Raw genomic sequence first — 26,496 nt, forward strand, 5'->3', positions numbered from 1 at the left:
GCTCATTGGTCAGTAAACCTGTAAGTTATGAACCCAGTGAACATCACATGACCTCTAAGGTCCTTGTACATTTTATACATCACAACTGTACATCATGTGACCACTAAGGTCCTGTACATATATTTTCTATACATTAAATAAATATTATCACACTTTACATGAGGCGACCAAGGGTAAGCCCTACAGGAGAGCCCTATATGAATGGAGGGACTCTAGCTGAGGGGACTTTAGACAAGGGACAGGACAAGTTCTTGTACCGGGACATCACAAACCCCCTTACTTGATATAAGTCGTCCTCGACGTATGTCCCCTAGGATAGAGGAACGGAATGACCATAGGGCTGAATGCAATTCTGAGCATTAATACAAATGTCCATATTCAGGCTGTAGATGAATAACGGTATAGAGTCTTTGTGCATAGTGAAATGTCCACACAAGCTTCAAAATTTACATGCAAACAACTTATAAACAAGATACAATACTATATAAAGATAAATAATACTAGTACTGTTTCACGAAAAGGATTATATTATCCTCGGATTTTTTCTTTCTTTTTTTTTTTTTAACACATAAGACTATGCATTGCTGACTATGCATGACATTAACCCCTTAAGGACCTGGGGTTTTTCCATTTTTGCATTTTCGTTTTTTCCTCCTTACCTTTAAAAAATCATAACCCTTTCAATTTTGAACCTAAAAATCCATATGATGGCTTATTTTTTGCGCCACCAATTCTACTTTGTGATGATGTCAGTAATTTTACCCAAAAATCTACATCGAAATGGAAAAAAAAAATCATTGTGAGACAAAATTGAAAAAAAAACTAAACGCCATTTTGTAACTTATACTAGTCCTGTTTCACGAACAGGATTATATTATCCTGGGATTTTTTCTTTCCTATTTTTTTTAGTTTAACACATAAGACTATGCATTGCTGACTATGCAGGACATTAAGGATAATGGACTTTTGACTGACAGATTTTTGACTGTTTAATCTCTGACGATTAAGTATGTATAATAACGGTGATGCTTCTACACACTTTAACAGGTCTCACTATTTTTTTCTTTGACAGATAGCAAATATTATACCAAATATTTATTATACCACATATTTATTTTCTAGAGTTATACACTGGTTGCGGATTGGGTTGCCTGAGGCTTTCTGCCCAATGCCTTAGCTGCTAGGGTCTATAGGTATTACACACTTACCCCTAGAACTCTGGTCTAGATAACAATTAACACAATGTTACCTTTCTGGATATGTGTATTATTGGTTAGCTACAGGAGCACCTTCTGGCCAGGAAGAGCATCCTGAACACGTAAAAGACAAAAGAACATGTAAGTGCATAACATTAGCGCATAACAGTGGTACGGACTGAGGTAGAGCATGTTACAGTCCCTAAGGCTCAAGTTTTTGTTTTTGTGAGATATATATATATTTCTTTTAAGTTATGTGTACTGGATTCTATGAAAGTACACTAGTGGAGTTTATGTAATGTACCATGTGTACACTGTAGTGAATTAATAAAGTCAGTCTTGATATCTAATGGGAATATTTCCTTGGGTCGACCTTTGAGACCGACGCAACACCACCTTTTGGGTTTCAGGAGTATTCTCTTCTGTTAGAACTCTTGTGACTTCAGTCCCAGAGGGACCAGCTTGAGGGCTGGAGGCAGGAGTTGTACTCAACTCTGGACTGAGTGAACTCATAGGGATCGGTAAGATTGGTTCTGGCCTTACTGGAGTTGCCACGGGAGACAGGCTCACAGCAGGTGAGGAAACCAGAGACGGCTGTGCTGGAACTGGATAGGGCTTTGCACAGAACACCGCAGGCTGGTTAGATGAGAACATCGGAACGTCCATCGATGGATGGATTCCTTCTCCCGGGACATATTCCTTCACGGGTCTAGCAGCTGTGGGAGCAGGAAGAGGAGGTTCTGGTAGGTCCTCTCTGAGGCACAATTTGATCCTGTTCCGATGAACCACCTGCGGTTCAAATCCAGTCTTCTGGACCTCGTAAACATCTGAGTCCGTGTATGGTATGGCAGTTATGGTATAAGGTTCCATCTCCAGGATAGAATCCAACTTGTGAGTTCTGGGGAACTTCCTTAGCCAAACCCTGTCTCCCAGTTGTAACAGTTTAGCAGATGCGTGGTGGTTGTAGTCTCTCTGCTGAGGTTCTTGGGCCTCGCCCATTCTTCCCAACAATCTCCTTAGCTTCCTGAATTCTCCTTTGATGTTCAGAGACCCAGTCTTGCGAGGCTTGTGGAGAGTTGTTGAAGGGTGCTTGTAACCCAAAGGCTCGGTCCTTGGGAAGTTGCCCATGCCTTCCCATCATTAGAAAGAAGGGAGTGTACCCTGTGGAGCAGTGGATGGTGTTGTTGTATCATGGTGCTGTTGTATCAGGCAAGATGCAGGGGCTGGATGCAGTTGGAATAGAACATCTGCGCAGCTGTCTTCGCCGTGAGGTCTTTGACTGGCACTAACACTACCCACTTGGAATAGTGGTCTGCCATGGTAAGGGCGTAGGTGTAACCAGACCTGGTAGGGGACAACTTCACATGATCCAAGGCAACCAGCTGATTGGGCCTTTCAGTTTGGATGGGATGAAGGGGTGCTCTCGCATCCTTGCGGAGATTCTTGGTGACGTTGCAAACTGTACATTCACCGCACCACTTTTCAATGTCTCCTCGCATCCCTACACAATAGAACCTCTGTCTGATGGTGGCTTCAGTTCTGTGACTCCCAAAGTGTCCCGACTGATCATGATAGGCATTTAGGACCATGGCAGCATCTCTTCTAGGGATCACGATCTGATGGAGTCGTTCACCAGAGACTGGATCCAACGAGTTCCTGTACAGCAGTCCTTTGTGGATAAACAGTCGGTTTCTTTGGCGCCACAACCTTTTCAATTCATAGTCACATTGTGACCGGCGTAGACGGGTTGGTACCTTTTTCAGGAGTAGGTAGTCCAACAGACCCTCCATGACTCGACTTTCGTCCTGTAGTGCCTTCCATGTATAGAGGTCTTCAGGAACCTTTGTAGAACCAGGTTCACCGTCATCCCGTGTAGTCAGGACATTCTGACTTAGAACCTCTGATAGAATGGGGGCATCTCCACGTCTTCCCACTCGTCCTCAACGGGTGGCTCTTTGCCAGGGGCCATATGGCATAGCACATCAGCGTTCACGTTAGACTTGCCACTTCGGTATTTAATGTTGAAGTCGTAGTTGGCCAGTCTGGAGGCCCAACACTGCTCAATGGCTCCCAATTTTGCAGTGTTCAAATGTGCCAAAGGGTTGTTGTCGGTGTACACAGTGAAAGGGGTGGCCGCTCCAGCTTGAAGGAACTGTAGTTGGAGTCGTTCTTCTCTGCCCCTTGCAGGTGTCTGCTGGCATAGGCTATCACCCATTCTTTACCGTCTTGTACTTGGGACAGAACAGCTCCCAGGCCTTTGAAGCTAGCATCTGTGTACAACCTGAAGGGCTGGCCATAGTCAGGATACGCCAGGATAGGCGGCTCGGTGAGTAGGTACTTTAAAGCCCGGAATGCCGTTTCCTGTTCTTCACCCCACTGAATCGGAAGTCTTCCATTATAATTCTCCTTCGCATGATGCTGGAGAAGGGCTGTAAGGGGTCCAGCAATTTGGGCGAAGTGAGGGATGAAGCGCCGGTAGTAGCCAGCAAATCCCAGGAAGCTTCTGATGTCCCGAACTGTGCGTGGGGTAGGCCAATCCTTGAGAACACTCACTTTTTCTGGGTCCGGCTTGACACCTTCTGCGCTGACCACATGACGGAGATAAGGAACTCGTGGCTTCAGTAGATGGCACTTAGAGGGTTTGATCTTCAATCCATGTTGGATTAGGACTTGAAACACCTCCTTCAAGTGGTCCAGATGTTCCTGGTAAGTCTTGGAGTAGACAATGACATCGTCCAGATATGGTAACACACTCTGGAAATTAAGGAGTCCTAGGCATCGTTCCATTAGGCGTTGAAAGGTGGCAGGGGCGTTGCATAGCCCAAAGGGCATACTTTTGAATTCGAAGAGCCCCATCGGTGTCACAAACGCTGTTTTCAGATGATCCTCTTCTGCCATCGGCACTTGCCAATATCCACTGGTCAAGTCTAGAGTAGAGAAGTAGGCAGCAGATCCTAGGGCAGTCAGGGATTCTTCAATCCGAGGCAGAGGGTAGGCATCTTTGTTGGTGACGTTATTCAGCTTCCGGTAATCCACACAGAAGCAAATGGTCCCATCTTTCTTCTTGACGAGGACCAAGGGAGCGGCCCAAGGACTTTGGCTCTCCCAGATTACGTCAGGTAATTCTGGGTGGACATATCTCTTGACTAGGTGGACTAGACCTGCTCATCAGTTCTTTAACGGCCTTAGTTAACTGATCAATGTCCTGTTGTACACTCTCAATGTCCTGTCGTGTACCGGGACACCACAAGTTCATACAACAGAAGTCAGTATTTGCAGTGGGCAGTATATTTCTATTACAAACTGAACAATGATTTAGCCTTAAAAGGTTAAACTGTCTCACTATTGAAATAAATACTGCAATAGGATATCCTGCTATACAACTCATCATGTATGGACTGCAAATTACACCTCACCTGGTGTAGACAGATGTTCTTTTTATGTTCCATCCTGTGTTTAGTGATTCAGGATCCCACGGGAAATCATTGTGACATTCCCCATCACATAGCTCCTGATTTACTAAGAGTGGAATGTAGGTTTCTTTGTGGGTTTTAATTCCCTACAATTTATTTTCCACAGTATTTACTAAGGTTTCCCTACATTTTCCACTTTCCCTACACTTTGCTTTTTTTTTTTACACATGCTCTGATCTGGTTTTCCTCAGCTCAAATCCACCACATTTTATGAGGAAACCTTAGTAAATATGTTGGGTTTTTGTCAAAATGTCGGGAACACGCCCCTTTTTGGAGACCACACCCCTTTTCCTGGCAACCATGCCCCTTTTTCGGATTTTCTTAGCAAAATGGAGAGTTAGTAGGGTTTTTTTCAATTCTGGCACAAATTCTGGTGCAAAATCTGGCGCAGACAGAATTTCTGGCGCAATGCAACAGAACCTGGTGCACAACCTGACTAAACATGTTGGGTTTGCAATAGTAAATGAGGGCCATAGAGTATAATAGAGTTCATTTCTACTGGACATATATATCTATGATATATGGTACTTAACAGCATGGTATAGCACTATGGTTAAAAAATAAATGGATGTGCTTAGCTTCAATAATAGAAACATAGAATGTGTTGGCAGATAAAAACCATTTAACCCACATAGTTTTCCCAAAATTCAGAATACAATGAATATATTCAGAATATATTTAAAGGGGTTATCCACCATAAGGTGATTTTAGTACGTACCTGGCAGACAGTAATGGACATGCTTAGGAAGGATCTGCACTTGTCTTGGGGCTAAATGGCTATGTTGTGAAATTACCATAACACTGTGGCTAGCTGTTTGTGAACTGGTATTTCCCACAATTCCATCTTCCTCCCTCCCACATATCAGCCACCCCACCCATTGAAACATAAATGAGCTACATCCATTCAAATCAGTGTGGTTTTAAATCAGGGTGCCTACAGCTGTTGCAGATTGATCTCTCTCCCACCAAGCGATCACTCTACCTATTGAAGCAGACAAGCTCACTGTCATCAGCTGACTAGTGAGTCAGGTCTTGGCCGCATTGCAACCTGGGAAAAATCTGAGACAACAGTCATTTTGTATGCGGTTAAAAATAAATATTGGGGTGAAAATCACAGAAGAATTGTGAGAAAACCATCACAAACTGGTACAGACACTATATTATGAACTACACTAACTTTACAGCCCCTGTAGCATAGTCAAATAAAAAAAAATCCTGGAATACCCCTTTAAATATATTATCCCCCCCCCCTTACTATGTTGATTCCCTTTTTGCATTAAAAAGTTTCTATGATATCCCCTCTGCCTCATGTTTCTTCCAAGCTATACACTCTTAGGGCTTTCACCTCTCCTGGTGAGTTTTATCCTACAGTTCATGTACTAGTTTAGTAGCTCTTCTCCGAACTCTCTCCAAAACATCTATACTGTTCCAAAAAATAAAGGGAACCCTTAACCCCTTAAAGGGGTATTCCGCCCCTAGACATTTTATCCCCTATCCAAAGGATAGGGGATAAGATGTCAGATCGCCACGGTCCCGCTGCTGGGGACCCCCGGGATCCCTGCTGCGACACCGCGCTATCATTACAGCACAGAGCGAGTTCGCTCTGTGCGTAATGACGGGCGATACAGGGGACGGAGCCGCGTGACGTCATGGCGCCGCCCCTCGTGACATCACGGCCCGTCCCCTTAATGCAAGTCTATGGGAGGGGGCATGATGACCGCCACGCCCCCTCCCATACACTTGTATTGAAAGGGGCGGGCCGTGACATCACAAGGGGCGGAGCCGTGATGTAACGATGCTCCGGCCCCTGTACCGCCCATCATTACGTGCAGAGCGAACTCGCTCTGTGCTGTAATGATAGCGCGGTGCCGCAGCGGGGATCCCAGGGGTTCCAGCAGCGGGACCGCGGCGATCTGACATCTTTTCCCCTATCCTTTGGATAGGGGATAAAATGTCTAGGGGCGGAATACCCCTTTAAGGACCACGGGTTTTTCCGTTTTTACACTTTCATTTTTTCCTCCTCACCTTTTAAAAATCATAACCCTTTCAATTTTGCACCTAAAAATCCATATGATGGCTTAATTTTTGCGCCACCAATTCTACTTTGCAGTGACATCAGTAATTTTACCCAAAAATCTACGGAGAAACGGAAAAAATAATAATTGTGCAACGAAATTGAAGAAAAAACGCCATTTTGTGACTTTTGGGGGCTTGCGTTTCTACGCAGTACATTTTCGGTAAAAATTACACCTTATCTTTATTTTGTAGGTCCATACGATTAAAATGATACCCTACTTATATAGGTTTGATTTTGTTGTACTTCTGTAAAAAAATCATAACTACATGCAGAAAAATGTATACGTTTAAAATTGTCATCTTCTGACCTCTATAACTTTTTTATTTTTCCGCATATGGGGCGGTGTGAGGGCTAATTTTTTGCACCGGTATCATTTTTGTATTGATCGGACTTTTTGATCGCTTTTTATTCATTATTTCATGATATGAAAAGCGACCAAAAATACGTTATTTTGGACTTTGGAATTTTTTTGCGCGTACACCATTGACCGTGCGGTTTAATTAATGATATATTTTTATAGTTCGGACCTTTATGCACGCAGCGATACCACATATGTTTATATTTATTTTTATTTACATGGTGGTTTTTTTTTATGGGAAAAGTGGGGTGATTTGAACTTTTATTAAGAAAAGGGTTAAATCACATTTATTAACTTTTTTTTAACCCTTTTTTTTGCAGTGTTATAGCTCCCATGGGGACCTATAACACTGCACATACTGATTGCCAGCACTGTTCACTGCAAAGCCATAGCTTTGCAATGATCAGCGTTATCGGCGGTCGATTGCTGAAGCCTGAATCTCAGGCTTGGAGCAATCAATCGCCAAGGGGACACGCCGGAGGCAGGTAAGAGGACCTCAGCTCGTGTCCTAGCTGATCGGGACACCGCATTTTCACTGCGGTAGTCCCGATCAGCCCCGCTGAGCAGCCGGGCAGCTTTCACTTTCGGTTTAGATGCGGCGTTTAACTTTGAACGCCACGTCTAAAGGGTTAATAGAGCGTGGCACCACGATCGCTGCCGCGCGCTATTAGCCCCGGGTCCCGGCATCAGACACATGCCGGGACCGACCCGATATGACGCGAGGTCACCGCGTGACCCCGCGTTATATTGCGGGAGCTGGCCAAGGACGTAAATATACATCCTTGGTCGTTAAGGGGTTAAACAACACAATGTAACTCCAGGTCAATCACACTTTTGTGAAATCACACTGTCTACTCAGGAAGCAACACTGATTGACAATCAATTTCACACACTGTTGTGCAAATGGAACAGACAACAGGTGGAAATAATAGGCAATTAGCAAGACAACCCAATAAAGGAGTGGTTCTTCAGGTGGTGACCACAAACCACTTCTCAGTTCCTATGCTTCCTGGCTGATGTTTTGGTCACTTTTGAATGCTGACGGGGCTTTCACTTTAGTGGTAGCATGAAACGGAGTCTACAACCAACACAAGTGGCTCAGGTAGTGAGGCTCATCCAGAATAGCACATCAATGCGAGCTGTGGCAAGAAGGTTTGCTGTGTCTGTCAGCGTAGTGTCTAGAGCATGGAGGCGCTACCAGGACACAGGCCAGTACATCAGGAGATATGAAGGAGGCCATAGGAGGGCAACAACCCAGCAGCAGGACTGCTACCTCTGCCTTTGTACAAGGAGGAGCAGGAGGAGCACTGCCAGAGCCCTGAAAAATTACCTCCAGCAGGCCACAAATTTGCATGTGTCCACTCAAACGGTCAGAAACAGACTTCATGAGGGTGGTATGAGGGCCTGACGTCCACAGGTGGGGGTTGTGCTTACAGCCCAACACTGTGCAGGACGTTTAGCATTTGCCAGAGAACACCAAGATTGGCAAATTCACCACTGGCGCCCTGTGCTCTTCACAGATGAAAGCAGGTTCACACTGAGCACATGTGAAAGATGTGACAGAGTCTGGAGACGCCGTGGAGAACGTTCTGCTGCCTGCAACATCCTCCAACATGACCGGTTTGGTGGTGGGTCAGTAATGGTGTGGGATGGCATTTCTTTGGGGAGTCTCACAGCCCTCCGTGTGCTTGCCAGAGGTAGCCTGACTGCCATTAGGTACCGAGATGAGATCCTCAGACCCCTTATAAGACCATATGCTGGTGCGGTTGGCCCTGGGTTCCTCCTAATGCAAGACAATGCTTGACTCCGTGGTTGACAATGCCAATTTTTAGGATTAAAACATTAGTTTTTAAGAAGATCAGTGGCAGTAGTTATTTACAATGCCAACAATCCTATATTTGTACAAAGTAATAAAATATGCTATTTTAGCTGTTAAATTTTAGCTCTATAATATAGAAAAGAATTGGCGATTTTCCTAGCCATGGTGCAGGAAAATGTAGATTTTTTTAAAGACAAGAGATGAGTATTATGCAAATGACTTTCTTTTACTACTGACAGCAGCAACCAATCATATAACAGAAAAAGAGAAAAATGTATGCATATGCAAATGAAGGATAGAACGTTATCCAATCAACAGGTAGCATAGTCCATAAAACTGCTGGTATCAACTGTGACATTCTCTTTCTTGATGCGAACTTTGTCCTTGGAGAAAAACTGGAATAACATTAAGGGCTGGAAACATACTGAAGAAGTCATAGAATAAAACTCCAGAATTTAGGCTGCAAAATATTAAAAATAGGGATGGGTTATAAGGGAGGGATAATACTTGTCTCTTGTCTTTTATAAAATCTATATTTTCCTGCACCAAGGCTAGGAAAATCCCCAATTTTATAACAAGACAAGAGACTCCTATTATGCCATTTCAAAGCTAAAACAAAGATTATAAAAATGAAATGTATATATGACATATAAGAAAAAACAATACATGCTATAATTAAATAATAACCGTAGATACATGAGGTTCTGGTCTAAAATAGAAATCATGAAAAGTAGACTCAGAAGACCAATCTGCAGCCTTGATATCAGATAGAGCACCCGAAGATTGAAAAACTGTAGTAGACATAGCGCCCCTAGTGGAATGAGCGGCAAAAATAGAAGTATCTATGCCTGTTAAAGACATAGCGTATTTGACTCATCTGGCTAGAGTGGGGGAAGAAACTGGAAGATGTGGTTTAACATAAGATATGACAGATTGAGAAGAGGAAGGAAGACGAAAGGGAGATGTTGTTAGTTCGTATGTTCTTAAGCAACAAACAACGCAAAGAAGTTTATTATGAGGGAAAGAAGGATAAAATACTTTATATAAACTAGTCTTGGTGCATCTGAAAATAGAAAATTGTCCACCATGAGGAGAAAAAGTACGATGAGTAATATCTAGGGCTTCAACATCTGAGATTTTTTTTTAAAGAAATTAACATAAAAGAACTGCAAGTTTGACAGATTAGTGTTTTAAAGATCATCATTATCTGGCCAAGAGGATAAGAGATTAAAGGGGTTATCCAGGAAAAAACTTTTATATATATATATATATATATATATATATATATATATATATATATATCTCAACTGGCTCCAGAAAGTTAAACAGATTTGTAAATTAGAATAAAGTATAATCACTCCTCAAAGATTTCACCTACAAAGGTGCATAATTATACTTCAAGAATTCCAGAAAAGTGTTCTATATTTATAAATGTATTTTACATAAAACAACAATATAAAATATCCTGGCACTAAATGTAGGAATATACCACCACTGGGCCCTAGTGGGGGTATTCACACAATATCTGCAATTAGAACATTAATAATGATAAAAAATACAAAAAATAGCATCAATCCAATAATCCGGCAACCTGATGGTTCAGAGGCTTACAGTTCAGTGTACCTGCAAACAATAGATGGTATGTCCAAATGAAATTTGGTATAGATAAATATGTGGTCCGGTCTCAGCTGAATGATTGCTGTATTCCAATATATAACAAAATACCTGTCTGTGCATCAAACTGTCATTGATTTCAACAAATGTACCATGTTTCCCCGAAAATAGTACCTACCGCGAAAATAGGCCCTAGCTTGATTATCGGGGTGGGCTGCAATATAAGCCCTACCCCGAAAATAAGACCTAGACCAGTGGTCTCCAACCTGCGGACCTCCAGATGTTGCAAATGTTTGCAACATCTGGAGGTCCACAGGTTGAAGACCACTGACCTAGACAATGTCCGGGCTGCAAATGTTAAAAAACAAACTTTAACTTACTTTCGTCCTCCGTTCCCCCGTTGCTAAGGAACCGGCCTCCCTGTCCTCCGCTGTTCTTGCTGCAGTCCTGGGGATGGGAACGTCACAAAGCCTTCAGCCTATCACCGGCCGCAGCGATGTCCCGCCTCGGCCGATGATAGGCTGAGCCAACTGTCATGTAAGAAGCCGGCCGGCTTCTTACATGACAGTCGGCTCAGCCTATCATCGGCCGAGGCGGGACATCGCTGCGGCCGGTGATAGGCTGAAGGCTCTGTGACGTCCCAACACCAGGAAGCAGCTAGAACAGAGGAGGGAACATGAGGCTGGTGCCTTAGCAACGGGGGACGTTGGGGGGGCAGAACTGCGCCCATCACATGTTGATAATGGGGGGTTTAAAATAGGCCTGAAAATAGGCCCTAGTGTGTTTTTTGTGGCTAAATTTAATATAAGACCCGGTCCTATTTTCAGAGAAACATGGTATCACTGACGTTAATGTTGCGGTCTCACCAAATCCCGGGTCTGCCAGATGAATGCTGCTGTGATGGTTTGCTGTAGTTGTGCAGGCAGCGATGTTAGGGCTGTCGCTGTTTCAGGGGTGCGCTTGGCGTAGCACGTTTGTGTACTAGCTGTACTCCCCTTCTGCGGTAGACCAGCAGGTGCAGTGTTGGTATATCGGAGTGTCCCTCGTGGTGGATGAAATCCTGGCGGGGATAGTTCGCTCTCAGCAGGTCAGTGAGACAGTTCCAAGACTCGGTCCGGACCAATGATGCAAGAGGCAGGTATCCAAGTTGATTTATCTGAACCTGCAAATGCCGCTGTGCCTTGTACACATAAGGTTTAAGTCCAAGTGATGCTATAGTGCCTTAAAAAATTAAAATCAATAGCCTAGACGCGTTTCAGGGTGCTATAGCCAGTATTGGCTCGACCCTTTCTTCAGTTGGGATAGAAGATATATCTTCTATCCCTACTGAAGAAAGGGTCAAGCCAATAACAAAACAAATATTTGTTTGCAGGTACACTGAACTGTCAGCCGCTGAACCATCAGTTTGCTGGATTATTGGATTGATGCTATTTTTTGTATTTTTTATAATTATTAATGTTCTAATTGCAGATATTGTGTGAATACCCCCACTAGGGCCCAGTGGTGGTATATTCCTACATTTAGTGCCAGGATATTTTATATTGTTATTTTATGTAAAATAAATTTATAAATATAGAACACTTTTCTGGAATTCTCATTATGCACCTTTGTAGGTGAAATCTTTGAGGAGTAATTATACTTTATTTTACTTTGATATTGTTTTGGCCGGTGGGTTCTGGTACTTGTGATATCACACTATCCTCAGATTTTTGGTTGTGAGCTGCACCATTTTTTAGATTTGTAAATTACTTCTATTACAAAAACTTAATCCTTTCAGTACTTATCCGCTGCTGAAGTTGAGTTGCTCTTTTCTGTCTAAGTGCTCTCTGATGACACCTGTCTCGGGAACCGCCCAGTTTAGAAGCAAATCCCCATAGCAAACCTCTTCTATCTGTGCAGTTCCCAAGACAAGCAGAGATGTCAGCAGAGAGCACTGTTGCCAGACAGAAAACAACAACTCAACTTCAGCAGCTGATAATTATTGAAAGATTTTTTAATAGAAGTAATTTACAAATCTGTTTAACTTTCTGGAGCCAATTGATATATATATATATATATATATATATATATATATATATATATATATATATAGATAGAGCAGGAAAGCAGCACTCCAGGGTAGGAAAAGGTGCTCGGGTGCCTACTGTGTCGGGTCTAGGTTGGGGACCCCTCCAAACACAGAAAAATTAAATAGACTGTGGCACACCAGGTGTCAACAAAAAAAAATGTGATTTATTCCAAAGACGTGTAGGCAACGTTTCAGCTAGCTCACCCAGCCATTTTCAAGCCTGGAAAATGGCTGGGTGAGCCAGCTGAAACGTTGCCTACACGTCTTTGGAATAAATCACATTTTTTTTGTTGACACCTGGTGTGCCACTGTCTATTTAATTTTTATATATATATATATATATATATATATATATATATATATATATAAAAGTTTTTTTCCTGGAATACCCCTTTAAGAAGGGAGTGAACATCCCAAATAGAAAGATATTTGGGAGTAGGGGGTCTTTTAAAATGAATAAATCGTAATAATTTACAAGTAAGAGGATGTTTACCTATAGGTAAGGAATTGAGTGGTTCATGATAGAAGGAAATTGCTGAGCGGTAAACATTGATGGTACGACATGCTTTTCCAGAATCAAAACATTCAGATAAGAAGTTGATTATATGATTCAAAGGTGCATCCATGGGATCCAGATCCCGTTCCAAGCACCAATGACACCAGAATTTCCATGCAGAATGATAAGCTTTTCCTGTACCTTGAGCCCAGGCTTCTGATAAGATGTTTTAAGCCGATTGTGAAAGTCCAAATCTGACTGTCCCGATATGAACCAGGCTACTAGAGAGAGAAGACCTGACTGGACCAGAGGATGAGGGAATCCCGATGGATTGAGGAGAATGGAATGGGATGAGGGAAGAATTCTGCCAAAATCGATTGTCATACTCAGAACATGAGGAAACCATGTCTGAGTTGACCACCATGGTGTGATCAAGACTATGGTTGATTTCTGAGCTTTCACATGTAATAGAACTCTCAGAATGAGAGCGAATGGAGGGAAGGCGTACAGAATTTCCGATGGCCAAGTTTGAAGTAAAGCATCTGCGCCAATGGCTTCGGGATCTGGGCACAGCTGAAAAATCGAGGTAGATGATTCAAGTGGTATGCGAAGAGGTCTAAATACAAAAGTCCCCAAAGAAGGTTGATATGTTGGAAGATGTCTTGATTCAACATCCAGTTGCTTGAATCGACAAGATAGCGGGAATTCAAATCCGCTACCGAATTGGAAATTCCTGGAAGATATTCGGCTTTGAGGATGATAACTCTGTTTAAACAAAAATGCCAGAATTTCTTTGCAAAATCTGTTAAAAGTTTTGATTTTGTACCTCCTAATCGATTTACATATTGGACTGCTGATATATTGTCCAGCCTCAATAAAATGCAACAATGGGATTTGTCCTTCTCGAAGCTCTTGAGAGCGAAGGAGGCTGCTAATAATTCTTAACAGTTTATATGGAGGAGAGATCCCTCTATGGACCATTTGCCTCCTGTGTAAAAATGGCCGCATCTTGCACCCCATCCGAGGAGGCTCGCATCTGATACTATGACAAGATCTGGCATGGAATTGAAGATAGTTGTCACGATGCCGGCTGGCAGAAGGTGGATCCTCTGTGCCAGAGAGGGATTGGCGTGGACCGTGCTAGTGGACCGGTTCTAAGTCACTACTGGTGTTCACCAGAGCCCGCCGCAAAGCGGGATGGTCTTGCTGCGGCGGTAGTGACCAGGTCGTATCCACTAGCAACGGCTCAACCTCTCTGACTGCTGAAGATAGGCGCGGTACAAGGGAGTAGACAGAAGCAAGGTCGGACGTAGCAGAAGGTCGGTGCAGGCAGCAAGGATCGTAGTCAGGGGCAACGGCAGGAGGTCTGGAACACAGGCTAGGAACACACAAGGAAACGCTTTCACTGGCACAATGGCAACAAGATCCGGCGAGGGAGTGCAGGGGAAGTGAGGTATACATAGGGAGTGCACAGGTGAACACACTAATTAGAACCACTGCGCCAATCAGCGGCGCAGTGGCCCTTTAAATCGCAGAGACCCGGCGCGCGCGCGCCCTAGGGAGCGGGGCCGCGTGCGCCGGGACAGGACCGACGGAGAGCGAGTCAGGTACGGGAGCCGGGGTGCGCATCGCGAGCGGGCGCCACCCGCATCGCGAATCGCATCCCGGCTGGAGGCAGGATCGCAGCGCACCGGGTCAGTGGATCTGACCGGAGCGCTGCAATAGCGAGAGTGTAGCGAGCGCTCCGGGGAGGAGCGGGGACCCGGAGCGCTCGGCGTAACAGTACCCCCCCCTTGGGTCTCCCCCTCTTCTTGGAGCCTGAGAACCTGAGGACCAGACTTTTGTCTAGGATATTGTCCTCAGGTTCCCAGGATCTCTCTTCAGGACCACAGCCCTCCCAATCGACCAAAAAAAAGGTTTTCCCTCTGACCTTCTTGGAGGCCAGTATCTCCTTTACGGAGAAGATGTCCGAGGAGCCGGAAACAGGAGTGGGAGAAACAAGTTTGGGAGAGAAACGGTTGATGATGAGTGGTTTAAGAAGAGAAACGTGAAAGGCATTAGGAATACGAAGAGAAGGAGGAAGAAGAAGTTTGTAAGAGACAGGATTAATCTGGCACAAAATTTTGAAAGGACCAAGATAGCGTGGTCCCAATTTGTAGCTGGGAACACGGAAGCGGACATATTTAGCGGAGAGCCATACCTTGTCTCCGGGAGAAAAAATGGGGGGAGCTCTTCTTTTCTTATCAGCAAACTTCTTCATGCGTGATGAAGCCTGTAAGAGAGAATTTTGGGTCTCTTTCCATATGGTGGAAAGATCACGAGTTATTTCATCCACAGCGGGCAAACCAGAGGGCAAGGGAGTAGGGAGGGGGGGAAGAGGGTGACGGCCGTACACCACGAAAAATGGGGATTTGGAAGAAGACTCAGAGACTCTGAAGTTATACGAGAATTCGGCCCATGGTAGAAGATCGGCCCAGTCATCCTGGCGGGAGGAAACAAAATGCCGTAAATAATCACCCAGGACCTGGTTAACTCTTTCTACTTGCCCATTGGACTGAGGATGATAAGCAGAAGAAAAGTTTAATTTAATCTTGAGTTGTTTACAGAGAGCCCTCCAGAATTTTGACACGAATTGGACGCCTCTATCCGAGACGATCTGCGTGGGCAACCCGTGAAGACGAAAAATGTGTACAAAAAATTGTTTTGCCAACTGAGGCGCTGAAGGAAGACCAGGAAGAGGAATAAAATGTGCCATCTTGGAAAATCGATCAACGACCACCCAAACAACAGTGTTGCCACGGGATGGGGGTAAGTCTGTAATAAAGTCCATACCAATCAGAGACCAAGGCTGTTCGGGGACAGGCAGAGGATGAAGAAGACCAGCGGGCTTCTGGCGAGGAGTCTTATCCCGGGCACAGACAGTGCAGGCCCGCACAAAATCAACAACATCCGTCTCCAGAGTCGGCCACCAATAGAAACGAGAGATGAGTTGCACGGATTTCTTGATGCCCGCATGGCCTGCGAGATGGGAGGAGTGACCCCATTTGAGGATTCCGAGGCGTTGGCGTGGAGAGACGAAGGTCTTCCCTGGAGGAGTTTGCCTGATGGAGGCTGGAGAAGTGGAGATCAGGCAGTCAGGAGGAATGATGTGTTGCGGAGAGAGCTCTACTTCCGAGGCGTCCGAGGAACGAGAGAGAGCATCGGCCCTAATGTTCTTATTGGCAGGGCGAAAGTGAATTTCAAAATTAAACCGGGCAAAGAACAGAGACCACCTGGCCTGGCGAGGATTCAGCCGTTGGGCAGACTGGAGATAGGAGAGATTCTTGTGATCGGTGTAAATAATAACTGGAAATTTTGATCCCTCCAGCAGATGCCTCCATTCCTCAAGTGCTAATTTAATGGCAAGTAGCTCTCGATCCCCAATGGAGTAGTTCCTCTCCGCCGGAGAAAAGGTCCTAGAAAAAAACCCACAAGTAACAGCATGCCCGGAAGAATTTTTTTGTAGAAGAACCGCTCCAGCTCCTATGAGGAGGCATCAACCTCCAATAGGAAGGGTTTAGATGGGTCAGGTCTGGAGAGCACGGGAGCAGAAGAAAAGGCAGCCTTGAGCCGTTTAAAGGCGTCTTCCGCTTGAGGAGGCCATGACTTAGGATTGGCATTCTTTTTGGTTAAAGCCACGATAGGGGCCACAATGGTGGAAAAATGAGGAATAAATTGTCTGTAATAATTGGCGAACCCCAAAAAACGTTGGATAGCACGGAGTCCGGAGGGGCGTGGCCAATCTAAGACGGCAGAGAGTTTGTCTGGATCCATTTGTAGTCCCCGGCCAGAGACCAAGTATCCTAGGAAAGGAAGAGATTGACATTCAAACAGACATTTCTCCATTTTGGCATAAAGTTGATTGTCACGAAGTCTCTGAAGAACCATGCGGACATGTTGGCGGTGTTCTTCTAGGTTGGCAGAAAAAATCAGAATATCGTCCAGATACACAACAACACAGGAATATAAGAGATCACGAAAAATTTCATTAACAAAGTCTTGGAAGACGGCAGGGGCGTTGCACAGGCCAAAGGGCATGACCAGATACTCAAAGTGTCCATCTCTAGTGTTAAATGCCGTTTTCCATTCATCCCCCTCCCTGATGCGGATGAGATTATAAGCACCTCTTAAGTCCAGTTTGGTAAAGATGTGGGCACCTTGGAGGCGATCAAAGAGTTCAGAGATAAGAGGTAGAGGATAGCGGTTCTTTACCGTGATTTTATTAAGACCGCGGTAGTCAATGCAAGGACGTAGGGAGCCATCTTTTTTGGACACAAAGAAAAATCCAGCTCCGGCAGGAGAGGAGGATTTGCGGATAAAGCCCTTTTGTAAATTTTCCTGGATGTACTCAGACATAGCAAGAGTCTCTGGGGCGGACAGAGGATAAATTCTGCCCCGGGGTGGAGTAGTGCCCGGGAGGAGGTCAATAGGACAGTCATAAGGCCTGTGAGGAGGTAGAGTCTCAGCTTGTTTTTTGCAAAATACATCAGCAAAGTCCATATAGGCCTTAGGGAGACCGGTTACAGGGGGAACCACAGGGTCACGGCAGGGAGTACTGGGAACCGGTTTAAGGCAGTCCTTGAAACAAGAGGTACCCCAACTCTTGATCTCCCCTGTGGACCAATCCAGGGTTGGGGAATGGTGTTGAAGCCAGGGTAGTCCAAGGAGAATTTCAGAAGTGCAATTGGGGAGGACCAAAAACTCAATTTTTTCGTGATGAGGTCCGATGCACATTAGGAGGGGCTCCGTGCGAAAACGTATGGTACAGTCCAATCTTTCATTGTTAACACAATTGATGTAGAGGGGTCTGGCGAGACTGGTCACCGGGATGTTGAACCTGTTGATGAGAGAGGCCAAGATAAAATTTCCTGCAGATCCGGAATCCAAGAAGGCCATAGTAGAGAAGGAGAAGGTAGAGGCAGATATCCGCACAGGCACAGTAAGACGTGGAGAAGCAGAGTTGACATCAAGGACTGTTTCACCTTTGTGCGGAGTCAGCGTACGTCTTTCCAGGCGGGGAGGACGGATAGGACAATCCTTCAGGAAGTGTTCGGTACCGGCACAGTACAGGCAGAGATTCTCCATGCGGCGTTGTGTCCTCTCTTGAGGTGTCAGGCGAGACCGGTCAACTTGCATAGCCTCCACGGCGGGAGGCACAGGAACGGATTGCAGAGGACCAGAGGAGAGAGGAGCCGGGGAGAAAAAACGCCTCGTGCGAACAAAGTCCATATCCTGGCGGAGCTTCTGACGCCTTTCGGAAAAACGCATGTCAATGCGAGTGGCTAGATGAATGAGTTCATGTAGGTTAGCAGGGATTTCTCGTGCGGCCAGAACATCTTTAATGTTGCTGGATAGGCCTTTTTTAAAGGTCGCGCAGAGGGCCTCATTATTCCAGGATAGTTCTGAAGCAAGAGTACGGAATTGTACGGCGTACTCGCCAACGGAAGAATTACCCTGGACCAGGTTCAACAGGGCAGTTTCAGCAGAAGAGGCTCGGGCAGGTTCCTCAAAGACACTTCGAATTTCCGAGAAGAAGGAGTGTACGGAGGCAGTGACGGGGTCATTGCGGTCCCAGAGCGGTGTGGCCCATGACAGACCTTTTCCAGACAGAAGGCTGACTACGAAAGCCACCTTAGACCTTTCAGTAGGAAACTGGTCCGACATCATCTCCAAGTGCAGGGAACATTGAGAAAGAAAGCCACGGCAAAATTTAGAGTCCCCATCAAATTTATCCGGCAAGGATAGTCGTAGGCCTGAAGCGGCCACTCGCTGCGGAGGAGGTGCAGGAGCTGGCGGAGGAGATGATTGCTGAAGCTGAGGTAGTAGCTGCTGTAGCATCACGGTCAGTTGAGACAGCTGGTGGCCTTGTTGCGCTATCTGTTGTGACTGCTGGGCGACCACCGTGGTGAGGTCGGCGACAACTGGCAGAGGAACTTCAGCGGGATCCATGGCCGGATCTACTGTCACGATGCCAGCTGGCAGAAGGTGGATCCTCTGTGCCAGAGAGGGATTGGCGTGGACCGTGCTAGTGGACCGGTTCTAAGTCACTACTGGTGTTCACCAGAGCCCGCCGCAAAGCGGGATGATCTTGCTGCGGCGGTAGTGACCAGGTCGTATCCACTAGCAACGGCTCAACCTCTCTGACTGCTGAAGATAGGCGCGGTACAAGGGAGTAGACAGAAGCAAGGTCGGACGTAGCAGAAGGTCGGGGCAGGCAGCAAGGATCGTAGTCAGGGGCAACGGCAGGAGGTCTGGAACACAGGCTAGGAACACACAAGGAAACGCTTTCACTGGCACAATGGCAACAAGATCCGGCGAGGGAGTGCAGGGGAAGTGAGGTATACATAGGGAGTGCACAGGTGAACACACTAATTAGAACCACTGCGCCAATCAGCGGCGCAGTGGCCCTTTAAATCGCAGAGACCCGGCGCGCGCGCGCCCTAGGGAGCGGGGCCGCGTGCGCCGGGACAGGACCGACGGAGAGCGAGTCAGGTACGGGAGCCGGGGTGCGCATCGCGAGCGGGCGCCACCCGCATCGCGAATCGCATCCCGGCTGGAGGCAGGATCGCAGCGCACCGGGTCAGTGGATCTGACCGGAGCGCTGCAATAGCGAGAGTGTAGCGAGCGCTCCGGGGAGGAGCGGGGACCCGGAGCGCTCGGCGTAACAATAGTTTTCCCATTCCATGCTTGAACGTGTTCTAGCCACCAAAGAAGTTCTTGTCTGGTTTCTAAAGTTAAGGCTATCTCTTCCGAAGAGCCCTGTAATGTAATGGGGCCAGAAAAATGGTTGAAATTGAAACAGACAACATTCCGACTATTCTTGCAATGGTCCTTAACGAAATGAGGGATTTGTTCAAAACAGAGCGAATTTCTCTGCGAATTGTTTTTAATTTCCTTGATGGAAGGCTTAGGATGGCCGATTGAGTATTGACCATGAATCCTAGAAATTCTACTTCTCGAGATGGGGTAAGGATGGATTTTTTCTAATTGATTACAAAACCTAGATTGGTTAGGAGGGAATAAATCCAATGCATGTGGTGGTGAATGAGAGACCAGGAATCTGCCATGATGAAGATGTCGTCCAAATAAATAATAAGACGGACACCTCGGCTCCGGAGATGAGAAACAACCAGTTTCAACAATTTCATGAAACACCAAGGAGCGGAAGACAGACCGAAGGGAAGGCTGAGAAATTGCCATTTGATGTTGTCCCACACAAACTGGAGATAAGGTTGAGAATCTGGGGGCATAGGCACTGTGAGATAAGCATCTTTTAAATTTATTTTGACCAACCAATCTCCTTGCCACAATAGATCCCTCAATAAATGAATACCCTCCATTTTGAAATGTTGGTATCTTACAAATTCGTTCAGATGTCTTAAGTTGATGACGTGGCAGTGACCTCTGTCTTTCTTTTTCACCAGAAATAGGTTGGTTAAATATCCCAGAGTGTGTAAAGTTACTTGGTTGATTGCATTTTTGGAACATAATTCCTTGATTTCTGATGCAATGAGGTATTTTTCTGAAAAATGCATGGGATGTGGATATTCCCATTGAATATATCCCATGACAATGTTCAACACCCATGAATCTGACGTTGTGATAGACCAATTTTTGAAAAAATTGGTTAATCTGCCCCCTAGAGGAATCTGAGATAAACCATAGAGATAATATACATATAGAGAAAAAATATTCCTTATCTTGTGTTGCTACTGGCAGTAGCAAGAAAGAGGATGTCACAGTTGATACCAGCAGTTTTATGGACTATGCTACCTGCTGATTGGATAACGTTCTATCCTTCATTTGCATACATTTTTTCTCTTTTTCTGTTATATGATTGGTTGCTGCTGTCAGTAGTAAAAAAAAGTAATTTGCATAAGAGAAGTCTCTTGTTATAAAATCCAAATCTTTGATATGGAGAACCAGAATACAAGTTTTGTGAACAAAGATGCTTTATTCCTAAGGTGTACTCTATTGCTGGTTGCTTTTAGCCACATGAATTTAGGATTGGAGAGCTTACACATTTGAGATACATTAATCACATTTAATAATTAAAGAACACACTTTTTACATGTAGGCCATTGTTTAGTATACAAAAAAAGAAGATTGCAGCAGCACACTTGGTCAAAAAATGGAGGCTCTTAGCGCACTTTTTGATCAAAACATGTCCCCCCATCCACCACGCCGAGGTGGCCTCATTTAGGATGGGACCCTGCCACAGCAGCAAGCACCTGTGTATTTGGTAGTTATCCATATGGTAAGTGTGCATACGGCACTGTGTTGTACGGGGATTAAGTGCAGTCTCTCTGGGCAACGCTTGCACTGATTGCACTGATACACAAAATTGACAGTGGTGCTCTGGCTAGTAATAGACGTTCATGTATATCCAACAAGTAAGAGGCGAAAATGATAGCTGGCACTCACCAGTCTTCTTAAATATCTTCTTTTATTATACTCACATAAAAAACGGGTAGGGGACAGACGCAGGGGGGTTACATGGGCTACAAAGCTCCGTTTCGTGCAGCAGGTCCACGAAGTGCCTTATGATCATCTATATTCCCCTATTCTGATATCTCAGCAATTCTGTTGGTTTCTTAATTCTCTTCATTTCCTCGACAGATAATAAGTCCTTTCCTCTGCCTAAAGAGGAGGTCAGTGCTGTCTTTTATGTATCAGAAGATCATTCTTTGTACATTGGAGGAGAAGAGATTTTGTATTACTTTAATTTTAAGACAATGAAGAATTACAAGAATTACACGGTAGACATCTCTTCTTGCTGTTAAACAATACCAGATAAATAGAATCTATGTATCAGATTAACTAAAGGATGATTATCCTATATTTTTTTTTTAGATTAAAGCTGAATCTAATAATTGTCTACAAAAGGTAAGATACTTGTCTTCCAAGAAACAATCCATGAAATCCCATTGACATGTATGGCAAGGACAAAAACTTCATGATCTTATTCAATCTCCAATCTGCCTCAGACCTTCAGTCTTTAAAGGTGTACCCTACCATGGACATCTTATCCCCTATCCAAAGGAGACCACAGCCATCACGCCCCCTCCCATAGACATGAATGGATGGGGTGTGGCATGACCACGATCGCCCGAACCCAGTGTTCTGAACAAAAATGTTCAGAACGCCGGGGTGCAGCCCAGGGATCGAGAGGGGTCCCAGCAGCTGGAGACCTTGTGCTCAGACATCTTGTCCCATATCTTTTGGATAGAGGATAAGATGTCCAGGGGTGGAGTACCCCTTTAAAGGCCAGGAAATAAAGAATGGCAAGGGCAGCCAAATAAAGCTACTTGTGTTAGATTCCTGTATACATTAAACTTGATGAACGTGGACAATTTTATACTAAAACTATGATTCGCTATGTGAAGTGTAACAACAGTTGTTTTAGCTGACCAGTTCTGAAAAGACATCTGCCATGTTATAAATCTCCGACCAATGGTTACTATTATTGACTGAGTATGTGCTGTTGGCTGTTATTCAAACAATTATTCTGGTAAAGAACATTTCCAGTGAAAGAACATTGTCCTTCGTGGTGATCAGTTCAGGGGTTTACCAATATGCATACATAAGCCATTGATTTGAGTGGAGTTATTTCAACACTGTAGTTCTTATCTTAATGTAGAAAAAGATCTTAGATATCTACCAATACACAGCCGGGACTGTGGCAATGTAAAAGAAAAGGGATCTCTAGGTCAGTATCACAGACAAAACAATATTAATAAAAGACCTCTTGAGAAAGGGAAATACCCGAAACACATGTCGAGGTAGTGGTGGAGGTGCTCCCTGGATACCAGCATGTCCACATCGGGTAATTTGGCTTTTATATTGTCTGAGTAGTTTACTTATTGTGATAGCCTGGGGATGTAGGGTATGATGAGTGTAGCTGTGCGGTAATTAAAGGGTGCTTGTTAACCCTTGCTATTCGTGACACCAGGGTGAGGGCTCCTCAGTAATGCTTGTCCTACTGCCACCCTTCCCAAGAGCGATAGGGAGGTAAATAATAATGGAATGTCCACAACCGGAGAGTTTTCTGAAACAGGTATAGCTTTTACTGAAGATTTTCTGCAAGCTTCATAAACGTAACAGTCTCTATGCATACAACTGCTTTCTCTGGAGATTGACAAAGGTTGGGACTTCAGCAATTTAGAGTCTTTAATTATTAGGCACTGTTCCACTGGATTTAGGGGATTTAGTTGCGGTCCAGTAGTCACGCTAGCATTAGCGGGGGGGTAGTTTAGAACTCACGGTTTTAGTTCAGCTGAGGCCAGTAGGTTTTGAGGCCTAGCGTGTCTTTGAAAGTTGCACAGATCCGACCTGCTAGTCCGGCATCCACGAGAGCAGCAACCCAAGAGTCTGATAATTGGATGCAGCTCCCTTATATGGGCAGGGGCTGGACTAGTGCTAATTGGTCCATACAGATGTCAATCACCATTACAAGGAATTGTGGGTAACACGTGACCCAAGGTCCTCCAACATATCATAGAGGTTATTAACATAGTCACATGACCGAAGGTCCTGCGACGCTAAACAAGGTAAGTACTATATATCATATTAGATATATACTATTATTAAATATATACATATATTAACATTAGAGAATTTGACTTAAGGGGAAGACGACTAGGGGCTGTCCCACTTGAGGGACCCTACCTGAGCGTAGTTACTCTGACTTTGGGGACCTCTACACTAGGTACGGTATGCAATATGGTACCGGGACACCACATTATATTAACTTGTAAAGAGCTGATCGTGATACATGCCTATTAGTGATTTGATGGTATATCCTATGTGGACTCTCCTCCTGTTGCTTTTGGGGTGTTTGTGTTTTTAAGGGTGGGTCATTTTAATGGGAGAACTATCCTTTTTGTATTGTCTTTTTCAATTATTAATAAAGATTGTTTCTTTTGATATTTGTGCGACTTTTGTAGGTTAGTTGTAATGTGGATTGGCATTGCTGGATTGTAGGTGTTTACAGTTTCACAGCATCCAGTGATGTTTTGTGCTACATAATAATTTTGTTTCTTTTTTTTGTGACTGGACCCTTTGACAAAATGTTTGACAGGATGCTATAGCAAATAGGGGCCTATAGGTATATGGTTTCTTTTCAAGCTATGTTTGTGTCTTTTTTTTTTTAAACACAGAAATTTAAAGGTTATAAGTTTTCTGCCTATACCCTTTTACCAGGACCATATATAGGCACATGTTGACTGTAGGGAAACCTGTGACTAAGGTGTTAGTTCATATTAATCTGTGGCAATCTCTCTTGTTCCTTTTTTTGTAACTTTGAAAGTTACAAAATTTCCTGAAATGTTGTGCATAGGCCACAAAGCCTCACAATAGGTAATAATTCTGTTGTGATCCCTTCTCAGCACACTTCTTATTAACAGGAAGCAGATAACACTGGCTCAGACCACTAATACATGATGGGGGACAACTCACCTCCTCCTCGCTCTGCATTATTACCACTGGTCACCAATATGCCCCCAACATTCACCCATAGAAGGCAATAGGTCATTTTTTGAATGAGCTTTTATATGTGTCCAAAATGATCATACTATTATTTTTCTATTGCACTCTGTGTTTAGCAGTGTCCACATAGGGTTCTGACGTATGTATTTCTGGTAGACTGCCTTGGGGTGTTGTGTAGGTGGGGTGTTGCTTCTGTATATCAGGGGTTAAGGTTAACCCTGTCATGAGAGATGAGCTCAGGGCTAGTATGCTGAGGTAATTCTCCGGCCTATCGCCGCCCTTCCCAGTAACGATAGGTGCATGCATATAATGACTGAAGGTCCACAAGGTAGTTGAACTTGAACTTGGATAAACTTTACTTAAAGACTTGCGGTACATCCAATGAACAGTAACAGTCTCATTAATACAGTCTCCGTACACCTCAGTGACTGACAGTTGATGCGGACCTTGACTTTTTATATAAGTCTCTGAATTTAGGGTAATTTGCAAAGACCCGTCTGGATTTAGGGGTTAGAAATGGTCCGGTGATCTTGCAGAGTGCGTAGGGATTGATTACACTCACAGTTTAGTAAAGATCAGCCGTCGCCGCAAGGCTCGGGCCTAAACTCACTGATGACAGCAGTGCAGATCCTTCCCTGTCAACAGCCCAGGAACAAGAGAGCGAGCTATGGCCGCCACGCCCCTTATATGGGCAGGGGCGGGGCCTTTTTGGATTGGTCCATGGTCAGCTGTCACTCACCGTTGCATAGCCTGATGGGTGAACACCTGACTTCCTCCAAAGGTCCTATACACAGAAACCATAGAGTCTTTGGAACACATCACGTGACCCGCAGGTCCTGTGACACTAACTAGGTAAGTACACTTATTATACAAATATATACACATTAAATTTAAATAATTTTAATTACAAAAGGGGTGACAAGGGGCTAACTAAGGATGAGGACCCCACCTACACCTAGGGACTCTGACTTTGGTTACCTCACCACAAGGCAGCGGATGCAATCCGGTGCCGGGACACCACATATTCAACAGTTCCATGACCTGTTGGAGGATAAAAGTGTGTACTTCTGGTCTCTATTCAGGTATACATTTGTTGGATAGAATAACAATGACATATGCTATTCATTTTAGCTGGATCCAGTTTAAAAAATGCAGCATGGTGCATGGTTTCCTTTTTAAAATGTGACCCTATGTATGACAAATGGCATCTAAAAAGAATTATTCATTAGATAGATATGTTGGATGTTCCCCAAGGTATATCTCCACTGGACATTGCTCAATGTAGTGAGAAATCAGATGTACACAGTTCAAACTCTAAACTAATCTTTTTTTATTTGTAGCTTTATTGCAAAAATGATGTAACATTTGTGGGTCAACTATTAGGAAAACTCACTGTCTGTGGTACCAATGCATACAATCCTAGCTGCTGGGACATGGTAGGTATTTACTATACTTTTCTTTGACTTTTTAAGCAGTAAAGTGACAGAGCCAAGCTAGGAGCAAAAGCCCTTCTCATCAAATACAGAAGATAAAAGTTTATACAATGGTCCTTTATTTAAAAAAAAGAAAAAGAAAAAGATAATACACATAAAGCTATATAAGCCAATTACCTTGTAAGTTTCAGTATATGCACAGATATAAACTACATTATTCTGGCTTTTAGCCTACATATTGTATTTACCAGAATCATTACAAATGATTACACTACAAATTAAGAGGCAAACAAATCTTACTCACCTATAATCCTGCCATTGCTTCAGTGTTCTGCACTGTATTGCTACGATGAGTTACATATATTGCTCATGTGATACTGCAGCCGATTACTGGCCTCGGCTGTCATATTCTCTATATGCAAGAAGAGACCAGGCC

General features: G+C 44.3%; 1 protein-coding gene and 1 long non-coding RNA gene across 4 annotated transcripts in view; one reads left to right on the forward strand and one right to left on the reverse strand.

Annotated features, from left to right (window-relative positions):
- LOC130368700 (uncharacterized) overlaps positions 1–11,059 on the reverse strand; it is a 48,812-nt gene extending 37,753 nt beyond the window's left edge. The window contains exon 1 of the long non-coding RNA XR_008892545.1: positions 10,918–11,059. This is a non-coding gene — a long non-coding RNA (uncharacterized LOC130368700). The remainder of the gene's footprint in view (positions 1–10,917) is intronic.
- Positions 1–26,496, forward strand: part of SEMA7A (semaphorin 7A (John Milton Hagen blood group)) — a 52,726-nt gene that overhangs the window by 10,790 nt on the left and 15,440 nt on the right. For 2 of the 3 annotated variants that reach the window (XM_056572746.1, XM_056572748.1), the window contains exons 2-4: positions 21,760–21,899; positions 21,994–22,026; positions 25,968–26,063. In XM_056572746.1, coding sequence (XP_056428721.1) covers positions 21,760–21,899; positions 21,994–22,026; positions 25,968–26,063 — 269 coding nt within the window. Of the gene's footprint in view, positions 1–11,408; positions 11,672–21,759; positions 21,900–21,993; positions 22,027–25,967; positions 26,064–26,496 lie in introns of those variants that run through there. The other variant, XM_056572747.1, reaches the window with a different exon arrangement.

This window comes from Hyla sarda, chromosome 4 (assembly GCF_029499605.1).
Source record: "Hyla sarda isolate aHylSar1 chromosome 4, aHylSar1.hap1, whole genome shotgun sequence".
NCBI lineage: Eukaryota > Metazoa > Chordata > Amphibia > Anura > Hylidae > Hyla > Hyla sarda.